The sequence below is a fragment of the Pan troglodytes genome, chromosome 13 (genome assembly GCF_028858775.2).
Source record: "Pan troglodytes isolate AG18354 chromosome 13, NHGRI_mPanTro3-v2.0_pri, whole genome shotgun sequence".
In the NCBI taxonomy this organism is placed as follows: domain Eukaryota; kingdom Metazoa; phylum Chordata; class Mammalia; order Primates; family Hominidae; genus Pan; species Pan troglodytes.
The window spans coordinates 86,616,805-86,633,610 of record NC_072411.2 but is presented as its reverse complement, the minus strand read 5'-3'; the positions used below and the strand labels follow the sequence as shown (position 1 = coordinate 86,633,610).

The 16,806-nt window shown below is 35.8% G+C and overlaps 2 protein-coding genes across 2 annotated transcripts in view; one reads left to right on the top strand and one right to left on the bottom strand.

Annotated features, from left to right (window-relative positions):
• Nucleotides 1–8,808, bottom strand: part of ZNF804A (zinc finger protein 804A) — a 339,920-nt gene extending 331,112 nt beyond the window's left edge. Inside the window, exon 1 of the mRNA XM_525981.6 lies at nucleotides 8,698–8,808. Coding sequence (XP_525981.2) covers nucleotides 8,698–8,808 — 111 coding nt within the window. The remainder of the gene's footprint in view (nucleotides 1–8,697) is intronic.
• On the top strand, nucleotides 8,807–14,402 carry LOC104005286 (basic salivary proline-rich protein 2). The gene is made up of 2 exons (XM_009443840.4): nucleotides 8,807–9,502; nucleotides 11,383–14,402. The coding sequence occupies exons 1-2, from the start codon at nucleotides 8,807–8,809 to the stop codon at nucleotides 11,428–11,430; spliced, it is 744 nt and encodes a 247-aa protein (XP_009442115.1). The 3' UTR covers nucleotides 11,431–14,402.
• Nucleotides 14,403–16,806: the final 2,404 nt, after the last annotated feature.

Genomic DNA, 16,806 nt, shown 5'->3' with positions numbered 1-16,806 from the left:
TGTACATATTTTGTATATTTCATGAAGACATTTTTGTTTTGTAAAATGAACATCCTTCATTTTACATACCTCAATTTAAAGCTCATTTGCTTAAATTCAGGCTAACAAAGTATAAACTTTTGAAATTAACTTTAAAAGATATTTGATATTGTTTGGTTGTATCCCCACCCAAATCTCATCTTGAATTGTAGTTCCCATAATCACCACGTGTCATGGGGGTGGAAGGGGGGGACCTGGTGGGAGGAAATTTAATCATGGGGGCAGTTACCCTCATGCTGTTGTCATGATAGTGAGTTCTCACCAGATTTGATGGTTTTATAAGGGGCTTTTCTCTCCCTTCACTCGGCACTTCTCCTTCCCACCATCATGTGAAGAAGGGTGTGTTTGCTTCCCCTTCTGCCATGATTGTAAGTTTTCTGAGGCCTCCTCAGATATGCAGAACTGTGAGTCAATTAAACCTTTTTCCTTTATAATTACCTAGTCTCAGTTATGTCCTTATAGCAGCATGAGAATAGACTAATACAATATTTTATCTAATTTAGAGAGAGCTTGACTTTCTTCAAGTACAATAAACATGTGTGGTAAGCTGTTGGGGTTGAACAGATAAGAATAACTCCATTTTACATAGAGGTTGTTTTAGATGCTTGAGATGTGTCGATTGAGAGACAGAAATTGTAATCCAGGCAAACATTTCAGATAAAGTTATTGTAAACCTGTATATAAAATAGCAGAAAAATTTCACAGTCAGCTCTATCAATTTTAAACCTATATAGTTATCAACATCAATGCATCTATTTCCTATTAAATCCAAATGAGATTTACATTTCAAACATTTAGTTAGCTCATTATAAAAGAAATATTATAAACTGATTTTCACTGTATCAGTTAAGGGTCTCCAGAAACATAGGAACAATATGATATGTGTGTGTGTGTATGTGTGTGTGTGTGTGTGTGTGTGTAGACACACCTGATTTATTTTAACAAACTGACTCAGTGATTGCAGGAGCTGGTAAATCTTAAATGTGAAGGCAGGTCCTACATGCTGGAAACTCAGGTAGGAGTTGTTACAGAAGTTTTCAGGTAGAATTTTTTCTCCAGAAAGCCTCAGTTTTTGCTCTTAGATTTTTCAGCTGGTTATCAGGCCAAACCACATCATCAAGAGTAATCTCCTTTTCTTAAAGTGTCAACTGGTTGTCCACATTATGTGTATCTACAAAATACCTTCATAGCAATACCTACATTAGAATTTGATTAAATAACTGGCTACGTGATATGATTTGGCTCTGTGTCCCCACCCAAATCTCATCTTGAATTGTAATCCCCAGCTGTTGAGGGAGGGAAGTGACTGGATCATAGGGGCAGTTTCCCCCATGCTGTTCTCGTGATAGTAAGTGAGCTCTCACTAGATCTGATAATTGTATAAGCATCTGGCATTTCCCCTGTTTGCACTTCTCTCTCCTGCCACCATGGGAAGAAGGTCCTTGCTTCTCCCTCACCATCCACCATGATTGTAAGTTTTCTGAGGCCTCCCCAGCCACGTGGAAATGTGAGTCAATTAAACCTCTTTCCTTTATAAATTACCTGGTCTCGGGTAATATCTTTTTAGCAGTGTGAGAATCAACTAATATGCTACTATTGTAGGTGACACATAAAACTAGCCATCATGTTTAATACAGGTAATTTTCCTAACACTATTTAAGAAAAACTGTTTTCTTATAATTTGAACACACCATTGACCTCATAAACAGTCAGTATATTAAATGTACTTACATTTAGAAAAGTATATAACTTTCTTCCAATGCTGCTAAACCATTATGAAAGAATTCAGAGTAATACCTCAGGTAATGGACTTTGTTTACTTTGACAACCATGATTGAATTTTAATTATTTATTACTCCACTTAATCTTATACTGTAATAGGAAGTATACTATAATACATTTATAAAATTATGAATCATGGCTACTTGAAGACACTATCATAATACAGTACACAGTTATCTCTGCATATCCATGGGGAAGTGGTTCTAAGATCCCCCTAGGATATATATCAAAATCCACAGATTCTCAAGTCCCTTACATAAATGGTGTAGTATTTACATATAGTCTATGCACATCATCCCTTATTGTTTAAATTTTCTGGAGATTAGATTACTTCTAATGCCCAGTAAAATGTAAATACTATATAAACTGTTGTTATACTGTATTATTTAGGGAATAATGGCAAGAAAAAAAGTTTATACAAGTTAAGTACAAATACAATGTGCTTTTTTTCTTTTTTGAGTATTTGAGATACTCAAAATATCCACAGTGGTTGAATCCATGAATGAGAACCCATGGATATGAAGGTCCTACTATGTATTGTAACATTTTCTCAGATACAGTAGATAATTTAGAATGAGATAAAACAGATCAAATGGTTTAGGTTAAAACTTTTAGGAAGAGAAACTAACACAATTATATTTATTATTGTGGTTAGCAATATAAAAATGTGATAAACAGATATAAGTAATTTCTTCATAAATTTTTGTTGCAGTACACCATATATTATAACCGCTCTCTTTTTTTGGTAGGATTACTCAAACTCCTACCAGCAAGTCGCTTCAACAGTACTATCTCAGTTAAATGGACATGATAGGAAATTATTTCAATGCTGTATCATTACTACAAGTATTTAAATAAGATTTACACTATGTATAATACTTTTAATAAACCATTTCCCAAATATGGTATATAAACGTAACATGTTTATTTAAGTATATATTAAAGAATAAAATTACATTCTAAATTAGTTTTTTGAGGTGAAAAACAACAGCAAAATACCAAAAACACCAGTAGCCTAAGTAAAAGTTTGCAGTTTTAAAATGCAAAAATTTATCACTCTGAAATCCCTGTATATTTCTTATTATGATAGAGATCCTAGATATTTGACTTGGAGAATACTGTTAATTCAGTTCAAGCAATATGTGGCAAACAGGTACTACAGAATAAAATATAACGATAGAAATATTTCTATCTCCACATAGGTAAACTTCGGTCCTTGAACTAAGCAAGGTATGGAACACTGAAGTGCCTTCGATGGTCAGGAAAGTAACCTAAGTAAATGAATAGCCTACATAGCAACAGAATATAGCGTAGACAGTGGAAAACGGAGAAGTGTCTTCTTCCAACTTCATTTCAACCCAAGTATTTTAAAACACTGTGCACATTAAACAAACTAATTTGGCAGCCTGAATTTGGCCCTGAATATAATTCCATTAAACCTCTAGACTAGGTCATCCCTGAAATTCTCGCTGATCTGTATTTTCATTAAAAATGTGGCCGGGCGCGGTGGCTCACGCCTGTAATCCCAGCACTTTGGAAGGCTGAGGCTGGCGGATCATGAGGTCAGGAGATCGAAACCATCCTGGCTAACACGGTGAAACCTCGTCTCTACTAAAAATACAAAAAAAAAAATTAGCCCGGCGCGATGGCGGGCACCTGTAGTCCCAGCTACTCGGGAGGCTGAGGCAGGAGAATGGCGTGAACCCGGGAGGCGGAGCTTGCAGTGAGCCGAGATGGCGCCATTGCACTCCAGCCTGGGCAAAAAGAGAGAGACTCCGTCTCAAAAAAAAAAAAAAAAAAGTAATTGCAGTCATCCATAACCTGAAACTATCGGTGCAGAAGTGAGAAGTCAAGACATTATATCGCTATTCAAATTTCAGTTATCTAACATAACTCAATATTTAATGAATTAACAAAAGTATGTGGTAATCATGAATATTATTTGACATTTGCCTTAAAATACTGCTTGCATGTTTGTGTTATAACACTAATTCAAATATCAGTTATTTTCCATACTAGAATAATGTGTTCTGTAAAAGGACATGTAGTAAAGTTTCACTAGAATTCAAAACCAACAGAACAAGAATATATGACACCTTAAGTTCAGAAAATTGAGACACAAGATGGTCTTTAATATTGAATATATAAGAGTTTAAATGAAATTTGGAAGAATATATAATTGGACTGCTTGTGTGAAGAAGTTTATAAAGTGGGAAGGTATGAAGATATTTTAGGATATCACCCTAATCCACCCTCACCCCTGAGCTCTCTTGAGGACATTAACCTAAAAATAAATAACTTTTCCAGCAGCACCAGTTCACCAATTGATCTCTTTAGTCTTACATGCACACTCTTAAAGTGCCACCTAAATGGGTTTCGATGAGAAGAGAAGCCTTTTAAATTACATTCTCCAAGAGATTTAGAAAATGTTCAAAGGAATTATATGAAAAATAAGTTATATTCAATAATGAAAACTAAAACAAAAGGCCAAATAGTGTTTCAAAAGCCTGCCAAATTTTAGTGTGTTCCTATATACACAAGGGAAATAACACAGAATTTTTTCAGGTTTTTCAAAATTAACACACATGACAACGTCCTGAGTGACAATAAACCTACAAACATGTCAAAAGACGTGAATTTTTTTTAACAGATTCAAAATGAGCAAGAGCAGCCCAAAATGCTCCTTAGCATGTATTATTTAGTGCCTAATACAGAGCCTGTGGTGCCTAGAACAGTGCTTTGTAATTGAGGCACCTCGATAAATTTGAATGAACTAAATAACAAATATTTTGTGAACCGATTAGTAAATTAGCAGTTCTTTTCTTGCGGAACATAGTATTTCATATATTAGAAATGCAGGGCAGCCTACAGAAACAAGGCATTTAGGTCCGACAGAAATGAGTGATATCTGCATGTGGAGGATGAGTAGTAAAACAAATTTAATCAAATTATTCTGTGAATCTGGCACTACTTATCCATATCTGTAGACAATTGGAAAAATAAAGTGCCTTCGACCAAACAGATAACACAATACCATCTCTTAATCATATTATCATAATGATCCCTAGATATTCCATAATTTAGCATATAAATTATAAAGGAAATATGTCTGGAGTCAGGAAATCTGCTTGATAATATTGACTCATTGTGTGACCTCAAAACTATCACTGATTCTTTTGAATTCTATAGTCAGTGAAATAGATATAATGTTATTATGAGATACTAAAATGCTGACCAAATAATAGAATGTAATGAACAAATTAGTAATGATTTCCAAGTTTCCCAAGACAAATCCCAAATTACATATTAAAGTGATTAAAGGGATATTTAAATTCCATGTTAAATATGTAGTATACAGAAATATTCTGTATTTATTTAAATATATAATTAAGACAAACTTTGTAAATCAATTCCAAAAAGGATGTACCAAATGTCTTCATTCAGTAAGCAATTGCTTACACAATGATTAATTGGGAAAATCTAAATAAAAAGAATGAGATTAGATGGAAGATAAACTTTATTCTTTTCTGTTAAGCCCTATAACTTATCCAGAAATGTTCTGAATAACTACTAAATATTCACTTATTTCTTGTTCTATGAAATTAAAACTATATCACAGATATGTTGCAGCTTTTAACAGAAATCATGATAAATAGGTTGACCTTTCTTTTTGCTTGTAAGACATTGCAAAATGAAAATTTATATGTTTTTCATTAGAATTGGCAAAAGGAATATATTTAAAAGCTCATAAATAGGGTCAACATTAACAAGAGGCTTAGTCTTCAAGAATGTTGTTGTTTTATTTTCCAAAATTTTATGTTTGGGTGGTATAATATGACCTATAGAAGGAACTATATATTTTGACTATCTTCTCAATATGAATGGCAGGATAACGTTCTGGATTTAGGATTAAAGCAATTAATCACTGGCACTAAAATATGAATTACCCTGGTTATTCTATAAGTAACATCTAATTCATAAAAGAAGACTGTATTAACAGTTACAGGCTAACTTAAATTAATCCTGTGATTTTTTTGAAGATTATAAAATTATTTTCTAAATTTGAATTTTAAAAATTCTCAAATAGCCATTAAGTATCTATTGACAGAAACTAACTAAAAGGTCTTGCAGTAATCAAAGTACCTTTTCACTGAGTAATTTTATGTTTAAAGTTGCACTTCCCCGAAGTAAGAAAAAAAACATTTGCGATATTATTAAAATCCTTAGAACTTGGTACACGATTCAAAATACAAAAATGTGATGATTTTTAATGGCAAAATTCAAATATATTAAAATAAAATATAAAGTTGGAAAGATATCATAATTATTACTCCATAAAACTGGGATTAAAATCATTGTACACGATAAACACAAGTTTATCTGTCAATTTAAAAAATAAAAAATAAAACTGTAAAACCATGATAAGCATAAATTCTTACTTGAAAATTTATAGAATGTGGCATATATACCTTCTAAGATGATGTTTGTATTTCTTATTGAGTTGCTAATTTTTAGAAGTTTCAGATCCAGTTTCCTATTTCTAAGTGACAGTATGTTTTAGCATATATGTAAGTGCTCATAGCATCCTATGTGCTATAAAGAATCACTTTGGGGTGAGTATAGACAGCTGTTTTTAAAATTGAAATCATTCATTTATGAATAGATCTAGAATATTTTCTGTTATACTTAAAGACAGGCATAAATCTCATCATTTTCCATAATAATACTCATGAGAAGGCTAGAAAGCACATATAATAGATGAATATATTATCTTGTAAAGCAGTAGTTTCAAATATATTCACATCATATATGAAAATTTACTTCTTTTCAGTCAGTGCAAATCTCATACACAGGAAATACAAACTTGGGCCGTTTTAAAATCATCTGGAAGGGCTAGCTCAGAAGTGCCTAAAGTCTCTTTCATGATAACTAAGATAATTATGGAGTTATTTCAAAGCCATTTTATCCTTGTTTGTTCTTTCTGATGTTTGTCTATATTTAGGTTTATTCATCTCATTTACATAGCTGTTTTTTAGAACCCAATTTACTCACAAGGTTACAATGGTAAATCTAGACTTTAACCTACCTTTTGTAAATATAAGTCATGAAGAATGAACCAACTCCAAACACACAACAAACACATCAGCATAAGCAAATTCAACTATTGTTAGAACCTAAGATTAACTTGAGAATCAAGACCTATAGAATTTTAACAAGCTGAGGTTTGGTAAATAACTTTTTTTTTTTCTATAAACCCCACTATGCATTTTATCACCTACACCATTATTGTAAGTATGGAAATGAAATCTTGTGCATTAAGTTTGCCTTTAACCGTAAGTGAAATTTAATTGAAAAAACAGTGTGTACTTTCTTCAAACTGAAAGTTTTTCCCCCAAAATTTTACCTTCCTTTTTTACTTCTCTAAGTGGGGCCAGAACAATTTCAATAACTCCTTTAGCCTTTGGCTACTGCTCTTTGTGCTACTCTACTAAAGAAGACTGCAGAAGAGTATTTTCACTTTCTTTTGTTCAACAACAACCAACAACCACATCCACAAAAACAATAAAAGAAACAAACTAGCCCTGCTTTTGTGAGTCTTAAGTGGGCTGAAAGCAAGTAGCCAAGAGATTCAAGTAAAAAGAATGTAATTAAATGCATCAAGAATTTACGTAAAACTTTAGATGAGAACTTTTCATTCTTGGAAAACACATATCACAGCATATTTTCTTTATTCATAAAGAAACATATTTTAAGATACATAAAGAAAATTCGATCAAGAACGCTATATTTATTTTTGGACTATTTGAGTCTGTCCTTAAACTTCTACTCTCCTCATTCAGGCTAAGTTACCACTGTGTAAGAAAGGGGAAGGGAGGCTGCTTGCTAATAAACATGGACTTCAGTGAATCATACATTTTCATATTGCCACCCTACTTTGTCTTTACTCTTTGCAGTACTAAGCCTAATGAGCCTTTATTCTACTTCCTTTTTTACTTTATGGAGGTGTATAGTTCTCCAAACATACCAATACATGAAAGTCAGTTCTGCAGGGAGGTTTTATAGCTAAAGGGGGATTTGGATGAGAAGTAGGAGCAATCATCCTGCACTATCTCAATGCTCAGTACATCTTCTCCCACCAATCAGGAGTGCTCTTCCGACTAGGATCCTGAAAAATGAAGCTCTGTGATCCAGTGAGAACCTTCCAGCAACTGCATGGGTTCTATCTGCCTCACGTTTTCCCTAGTGGCTCTAATGGTGACATAGTGATAGTGTTTCACACATATCCACCACCACTTTACAGTGAATAGCTGAAAGTGGACAGCATAAGGTTCTAGAGTCACTCTCTTAAGCTTAGCACTGACAACTTCTCACTGGAGAAGTTTGCTATCAGTCCTTCAGGAAAGAGCTGGAATACAAACTCTTTCTGAGACCATCACTCAATCCCGCCGCTTCCTCCTTGTGACCAGCCACATGGTTCCCTGCCTCCATCAGAGACAGCCACATCCTCATTCACCTTCAGCCTCCTAAGCCAAACAAAAGAGGTTATGGGGTAACTTGGGGTTAGAGTTCTTTTCTTTTCTCTTTAAACAGGTCCTGTGGACACATTTGCTTCAAATAAGGAGAGACTGTGGTAATCTTCAGCTTAATGGAGTGAGGTGAGATAGTCCAGAGCATTGTGGAAGTGTCAACTAAAGCCATGGATCACAGCTTCCCTAAGACCCCTTCCTTTTTCTACACCCAATTCTCACCCCACGCCCACCAGATAAAAAAAGAGTAAATTATAAACCAAATTGAATCTCAAAACCTCCAAAAACTCAATCTTCCAAATGCCCTCTTAAATATGAGAGAGAGAGAGAGGAAAACAGAAGCGATTACCAGAGTTTTGTTCCCGTTCTTGCTGAGAGGGCCCCGGAAAACTCCCTTGATGTTGCGAAAGTGTCCGTTGCTGAGATGCGTGGAGCTGATGACAATGTAGTAACACTCCATGGGGCAGCCGCCGCCTCCTCCGCCGCAGCCGCCGCTTCCACGCACCCCGCGCCCACAGCCGCAGCGCGCCGGGGCCGGCGACGGTGGGCTGGGGACCCGCCACGAGGGCACGCAGCCACCCCTGGCACGTCCTCTGGAGACTGGCTCACTGCACCCCTCTGTGGTGAGCGCCGAGGCTCCCCCGCCTCCGCATGCTCGCCGCGCTCTCCCCTCAGTCTCTCGCTCCTCTGTTTCTCCTCAGATTCGCGTCGGGACGACGAGCCCCGCGGGAGGATTCCAGCCTAGGAGGGGGCCGGGCCGGCGAAACGGAACCGAGCGGGAGTCAGTGCCCGCGCGGTGGCCGGGCGGAGCGGGGCTGCGGGAGCCGCCCGCGCGGCAGCAGAAGCGGCGGCGGCGGCAGCATCCCCCGCGCTCGGCGCCTGCACTCGGAGTTGCTGCTGCTGGCAGGCATGAGTGTTATTATAGTGAGCGGCGTTGCCGGTCCATTGCACTGAGCCAATGGCAGGGAGCCACTGGGCTGATACTGAGAGCTGTCAGAGGAGTACATCTGTCACCCGCTGCCTCCCCCGCCCACCCCGCCGCCGGGACCCGCGGCCGCGCCAGCCCGAGCGCGAGTGGGAGCGCCCCGCGCGGCGCCGCTGCCGCAGAGGGCCGGGGACGCGACGGCCACCGCCAAGTGGGAGACTCCTGGAAGGTGGGGGCGGAGAGGAAGCGAAGAGGCCGCGATTTCTTCCCTGGCAGTCGGCGTGGGGGTGGGGGCGAGGGGGATAAATAAATTAATAATTCAATACCGAAAGCCACCCGCTTCCGACTGCAGCGAATCCAGGCCGGTGCCAGCAGCGGCTTCTTTCTCAAGATAATTGCTATCCACTGGGTTTGGCTTATTTGATTTTGTTATTTAATGTGTGTTTGGTATGGAGGCTGATACCCTGTTCAGTCTTAGGGAAAGGCGAGGAAAGAAAATATGCCCCCCACCCACCCCTGCTCCCACACATTTGTAGATACCGTAAGTGCTTGTGTTGATGATAGTTTCGGGGGAGGGTAGTTGTGGCGATGCGAGTACAAGTGAGTAGAGGGTAAAAGCAGGGACTCCTGATTTATATGTCCCTCCTCCTGGCAATCCTCTCACCCCACCTCCCCTGAGAACCTCAGTTCTTCCTAAATTGCTAAAGCTGAGGGGAAAGGGATGCTTTGCGGCAAAGGCGCTGCTGCCTCAAGCTTGCTTTACATGCCTCTCTAGTTCCTCTCGCACTACAGAGTGGTAGCGAACAAAAGCGTTCGCCCTAGAAGCGACCTGAATGGAAAAATCTGCACACGAACTAATGGGTTTGTCACGGAAAGTAGGGAACCGGGTCTGCAGCATTCCCTGGAGACAGACTTTCTGGTTGGTTTTCAAGGGTCCAAGGCGGCCATCAGCCCGGCTGTGCCCTCCCACCCTGCCTCCCACCCAGTTGATTCTCTCTTTGTGTAAGTTTAGCCCTTCTGAGGTGGTGGAGTGAGAGCATCCCATCAGATATATATACGATTCATCAGTCGGCACTTAAAAAGATCGATAACAGGCAGTGGGAGGCTGGGAGATGGTACCTTCAATGGATTTACTGAAGGCTTTATTTTTCCTTTGCTTTGAAAGGCTTAATTGGTTAAAGCAGATTCCAGACATTCTGATGCCCCTATGTCAGAACAAACTGCACTTTGATATAAACTGTGTTTATTTGGGAAACTTGTTTATTTGGGAATCGAGATTGCAATACATTCCACTGTGTGTCTCATATGTAGGATTTTATGTAGCAGTGGCCCTGCAATCCATAATAAGCTCCTTAAATAAATCCGACAGTTTGATTTCACTTTTTGAAAGAGAGAAGAAAGAGAGTCAATAGTAGTGTGAGTAAATTATAACTCATAGATGGTAGAAAGGGGAAGTTACCACATTTACATAGTCATTCTTCCTGTATTACGCTTCAGTTCAAACAAAGGGGAAAAAAAAGTTGGTATGGTTTGATCAAAGCTCATTATGAAGTGTCAGAGTTGTTTAGAGGCACTTGGCTAAATTTTTCAGATATCCACTTGGGGGAGTCTGCAAGTCTCGGGAGAAAGCGAGAATTTGCAAAACTTCTGTACTCTGTGGAACAGATCACCCAATAATTTGTTAGAATTCAGTATGAACACAGTTCTATCAGAGGAAAAACATATAATTGATCTACACTAAATATTGCATGGAAATTAAATCCATTTCCAGCTATCGTAAAAATATTGTTTCATGTTTACATTTTGAAAATGCAGGCATTCTCTGGACACGTCAACTTTGGAAAGAACTAATAACCTGTATGATTTCTAGTATGTTTTTGGAAGGTTTGTAAACTTTCCAAAGTTAGTTATTAGAAAGGAGATAACATTGTTAGTATTAATAAGCTATACCAAGGAAGCTTGTAGGGAAGTAGAAGAAGCACCATGTGTGAAAGGACCAGATGATGTAGGTTATTTTTTTTTAATTTATAATAATGTAATTTTGGAGGTTTTTTGCAATATTTTTCTATCAAAATACGTCTAATGAAATTCTAAAATTTTCATCTACAGGATAAAGCTCAATATCCAGTTCAGGAAATGGGAAACACTGATATATGACTCATCCCATGGAGCAGAATATAGTCTACGTGGAATGTCACACTGTGCTTCTAGTGGCAAAGTTTGCATATATGTATGTATCAGTGTATCTTTAAATTTGCCATTGTGTTGCAAGCACTTGTTATATCCTTCCTATTATTCCTATTATTTAAATCAATTTTTATTTTGCAAGACTACTGGTAAAGATTTTGGAATGAAATGTTTCTGGGGAACCGAGTCACCCTAATTTAAAAAATAAAAATATCTCAGTAATTTGGACAATAGGTTTAATGTATGAGGTTAAATATATACCTGCTTATTATAAATATGCAGAATCATTTCTTGTTTAGAAAATATTTCAAATATTTTATGGAATAATTACAGATTATTTGTGTTCAGTTGGCAATGTTCTAGCCGAACAACTTATAATTAAAAATGTAAATAAAGAAGTGTCATTAGTCTAAAAACTTGCAGTTCATTTTTGCTACAACTTCACTTCAATTTTGCCCTTTTTGCAACTGCAATTGCCCCTTCAATTCGCCATTTACAACTGCAATTCAAACCAAGATTCTTTAAGTTTTGCTCTTATACTGATTTATCCCACTTGTCTTGCTTTGCTTAACTCAAATTTGGATAATAGGTTTCTGCTCAGCGTTGTTCCTCATCTGCTTCTGGCTCACACAACATTTCAGGACAGTGTTGCCACCTTGACATGTGAAACCAAGGTCTTGTTCCTTTCCTGCACCAGCGGCTAGACCTCTGAGTTCTAAATCCCTTTCCAGATTCATTCAGTCCAGCTCTTCCAGGAGTAGGTAAATCTTTCCTGAGTTTACCTACTGATGTTTAACACTATATGTTACTACCTCCACATGCCTTTCCACTGGACTCGCTACTTCGTGTCATAAAAATCTTTGGATGCTTTTACTATGTCTGAATAACTTCCCATCACTCAACTGAAAAATCCACAAATTAGATTGACTTCTGGGTTCCAGCAATTCAGGCTTACCTGGGCTTTTGTGAACCAAGTTTTTCATCTTATGTCATCCTGAAATAACATACAAAGCAAATATGTATTCCACCACTTTTCATATGTGTCTGGGACGTATTCATAGTCATCACTGAGTATATTTTGGGATTCAAAATTTTCCTTTTCATTACTGTAATAATCTTAAGCATATTTTTATCATCTGTATAACCATACAACTGGATAATTTGGAACTTAGTGTTGCCACTATTTATCACTTTGGTTTACATTCATGTTTATTATCACATTGGTGCCCAACACTACTGCTTTTATTATTTTTGAATAATAAAAATTTAACACACGATTGTTCACTCTAAGTTAATGCCAAGTGATATGATGGCATGCTGCATAAATGAAGGTGCTACATAGTTAAATTGGAAAAAGTGGTAGAGGAACAGCATCACCATAGTGCACTCATAGTCATTGTAAACTTCAGGCATGTGGAGATCAGTGTTGACACACAAACACTCATAAACAAATTCATGTTTGAGATAGGATTTGATTTCAGCAAAGCAACATCATCTGTTGTATTAAGTTGGGAAATTTGGATATTTTGCCTGTTGTATTTTCATTTGATTTCTTTTTTTTTTTGGTTTGTGTTTACATAAGAGCTATAAGCATATGGGGTTGTATAATTAGTTTGATGTTAACATATTTAAGTAAAATTATGCCTCAAGTGAACTTAGTGTATTCAAGAGAATATTTAAGAAAATGTCTATATGATATTTAGTATGAGAAACGCTGATCTATACTAGTCATGGGATATATATTGAATACCAAAACTGATATTACCTGAAGATGATAATGCAATTGTATTATTTTATGGGTGATGGTTAAAATTTTAAGGTAATTATTAGATAATAATTTCCTAAAAGTAGCTCCATGATCATAACCCTGTTTCTGTATTCAAATTCGGCTGAGTTGAAATATGGTCCTGTTAAAAGCAAGGATCAATAAATTGTCACTGATTATAAGACATATATAAAGATGTTACAAACAGAAAGGCATCTTCTAATCAAGGAAGTGTGAAACCTATATTTGTGTGGATTCTATCACAATTAACACCTTATTACAAACCACTGTAAGGCACCTTCAACTAAAACAACTTTTGAATATTGGGCAAATAATTATTCAGACTCCCTTAACTTCACTTATTTAACCTTTGAAAGAAAGGGAATAAGCAAGATATTATCTTATGTTTTTTCAAGCTTAATTATCTGATTCTCTGGCAACTTGCCTAGAGCTGATGTTGATTATGCCTGGCAGAACAGAATACCAACTTAGCTCCCCACTTGAAGATGTGTCTCTTGAATAGCTGGTATAACTGTAGAAATTGTGGAAATGTGGAAATTGATACAAATGTAAAAAGGATTAGAGAGAAATTTCATAATTTTTCTGGATTCAACCTTAATAAGTAGATAAACTAATTTAATTATGCAACTTTTTACATCTTAAAAGAATGATAGAGCACTTGTTAGGCTGTAAAAAATATTTAGGTGATATTTATATTTTTCAAGCATTTTTGCCCCTTACTTTTTAATTCTAATAAGTAGCCTTGGGATAAATGCCAAAACAATGCAAACTGGAAAGCCAAAGCTACATTTCTAATATGTTGCCAAAAAAATTAATGCAATTGGATGACATGTAATTAATTTACCAAAAGGAATAAAATTAAGATATATTATTATGAGTAAAGAAGAAAAGATGAACAATAACTACATTCCTGTGTTTTATTCCCTTTTTTGAATGAAATTTTGTAATATCTATTAAAATTAAAATTACAGCTAACCTTATATCTAGCCATTGCATTCCTGGGACTTGTTACGTAGAGTAAAATTACCAGTATAAACTGATATTTACAAGAACACTTAATGTAACATTAAGGTAACATTCTTAGCTCAACATTATAATTATAAAAAAGCTGGAAACAAAGAAAGTCATTTTCAATAACGAAATAGTTGCATAAATTATGGTGTATATCATTATGATATATTATGATATATTTCATAGACTTTCATATACCTATTAAAATAATAAAGTTTATACACATTGATTAGGTAGGATTTTCTAGTTGTTTTATTATATAAAAATGTATATTACAAACAAGAGAATAGATTAGGATTTAGTTTTGTATAAAAACAAGAACAAGTGTACATTTTTGTGAAAGAATAAACAGATATTAATAAGGTAAGGGTGCATGTATTTTGTCATCATGAGTTTCTTAGTGTCCGGTAAGTGGGAGAAGAAAGAACTAGAAGAGAAGGAGAAAGCTGGTATGGGGGAAGATAAAGGTGACAAGCAGGCACCTACAGACACATATTGTTTCTGGGTTAAAAACAAAGGGAAAAAGGAAGCATTGGTGGGAGGGAGGAAGATACAAATACCGCTCTAGTTAGGATGTAAAGAACTGATTCTAGGAGATATGTAAACTCAGGGAGAATATTAAGAAGATGCTGAAATGAAAGTAATTGGTCTAAGATGTTAAGTAAAGATGGGGAGGAGGGACAGATTGGGGAAATTGTTTATAAAATTTGGATTCATTTTGGATATACAAATAGAGATAGTGAGATGTGCAGGTATAAAATATGGAGTCAGGATCAGAACCGATTTGGGAGCCACTGGCATATCAATGCCATTTATAAGCAAGGACTGCATGAGATCATGTGAGAGCTTATACAGATAGATAAAGAGCCCCAGGACAGATCAGGGGTGACCTGAGAAGCAACAGCTAAAAAGGGAGATAGAAAACAAGCTCCTGGGAGAAGATTGTAAAGCCAAGAAAATAAGATGCCTCATAAATCCTTCCTTCCAATGCAAAAAGTTAGTTTTAAGGAAAGAGTAACCAACTGTGAGGAATGCTACTGATAGCTTTTAAGAAAAATGAGATGAATAAATGATCTCAATTTGGCCATCTTGAAGGTCATTGGTGACTTTAACAAAGTAATCTCTAGAATATACTAACAAGACTGCATATAATTTACAAAAACTAAATTCTGCAGCACAGTTGAGTAATCAGGCATCTGTGCTATTCATATGAGATAAATTTTGTAGAAATAGTTCTCTATGTAGTACAGATGTGGCCAGATTTAAGAAAAGCATAGGAAGTTAAGACACAATACTGTTCCATAACACAACTTTTGTATATACTCAAACTGTTCTCTTCTCTACCATACCCCTTTCTGATAAGAAGATGTGGGAATTTCCACTGAGGTTTCAAATTTATGTATGGTTATGTTGACTTAGAACAAGATAAATATTAATTAAAACTACATAGATTTCATTAACATAAAATATATTTGTTTTAGTCATTTTAAAATACTGTAATAAATATACCATTACTGAATGTCTTAAGCAATAGAAATTTATTCCTATGGTTCTGAGGGCTGGAAAGTCCAAGATCAAGGTGCCAGCTCATTCAGATTCTGATGAAAGTCCTCTTCCTGGTTTGCAGATGGATGCCATCTTGCTGTAACCTCATGGCAGTTTTAACAAATACTTTTATATGTTTATTTGGTAACATGAAATGGGTGCCTTGCAAAATTCAGATGGCAATATTTGGTAGCATAATATTCCTAAAAATAAATGTGGAAATATGTATCTGTGTGTCATAAATTCCACTTCCATTCCACTATCGATGTAGCTTTGTCTGTTAGATCACCCAATTGCCTACCAAAATTAATTTATCCATGGAATACTCCTAAACCAAACAAGGCCAAGAGGCTCATGCTAAGTTTTAGGGCTGACCAATAATGTTTTTTGTACCTGAACTCTAAGAAGCTCAGGAAGAACTGATGGGCATTATTTCTATAATGTATTATTCTAGAGAGGTCAAGAATGGAGAATGTCCCTAAAGATATATTCTTAAGATCTACTTGGTTTAATATTTTATTTATATATGACACCTTTGAATCTTTATAATAAAATTCCTCATATAAATTTAGTATGAATTGGATTAATGTAACTGATTTCATCTATAATATATAATCTTTAACTCTTTCATGAGGATTCTGAATTCTAGTTATAAATATTGAGGAAGAAAAAAGATATTTGTTTATCTATTACATATGATAGATGAACAGCATGAGTGATAATATTTAAACAATGAAAAAATTTAAACAATTCAAACAATACACAAGATATATTATTGCAAGTAATATATTAAAAATTATATCTGATATAAAATCATAAACATTAAATAAAAGTATACAACATATAACATTTATGCTATTTTAGTGGCATGAGAAAATCATCATGAAGAAAATGTTATAAAAGTGACAGGATATAAGATTGAATTTGTATATACACAAAAACACCCCCTCACATGCATAGGTACGTACACAAATAATATACACAAAGAAAAAAATTGACATTAA

Bases quoted from the DNA above. Each gene is read 5' to 3' on its own strand.
- LOC104005286 (XM_009443840.4), top strand. From the start codon at position 8,807: ATGGGGCAGCCGCCGCCTCCTCCGCCGCAGCCGCCGCTTCCACGCACC. The intron at 9,503-11,382 runs GTGGGGGCGGAG...TTTCATCTACAG, and splicing joins AAGTGGGAGACTCCTGGAAG to GATAAAGCTCAATATCCAGT.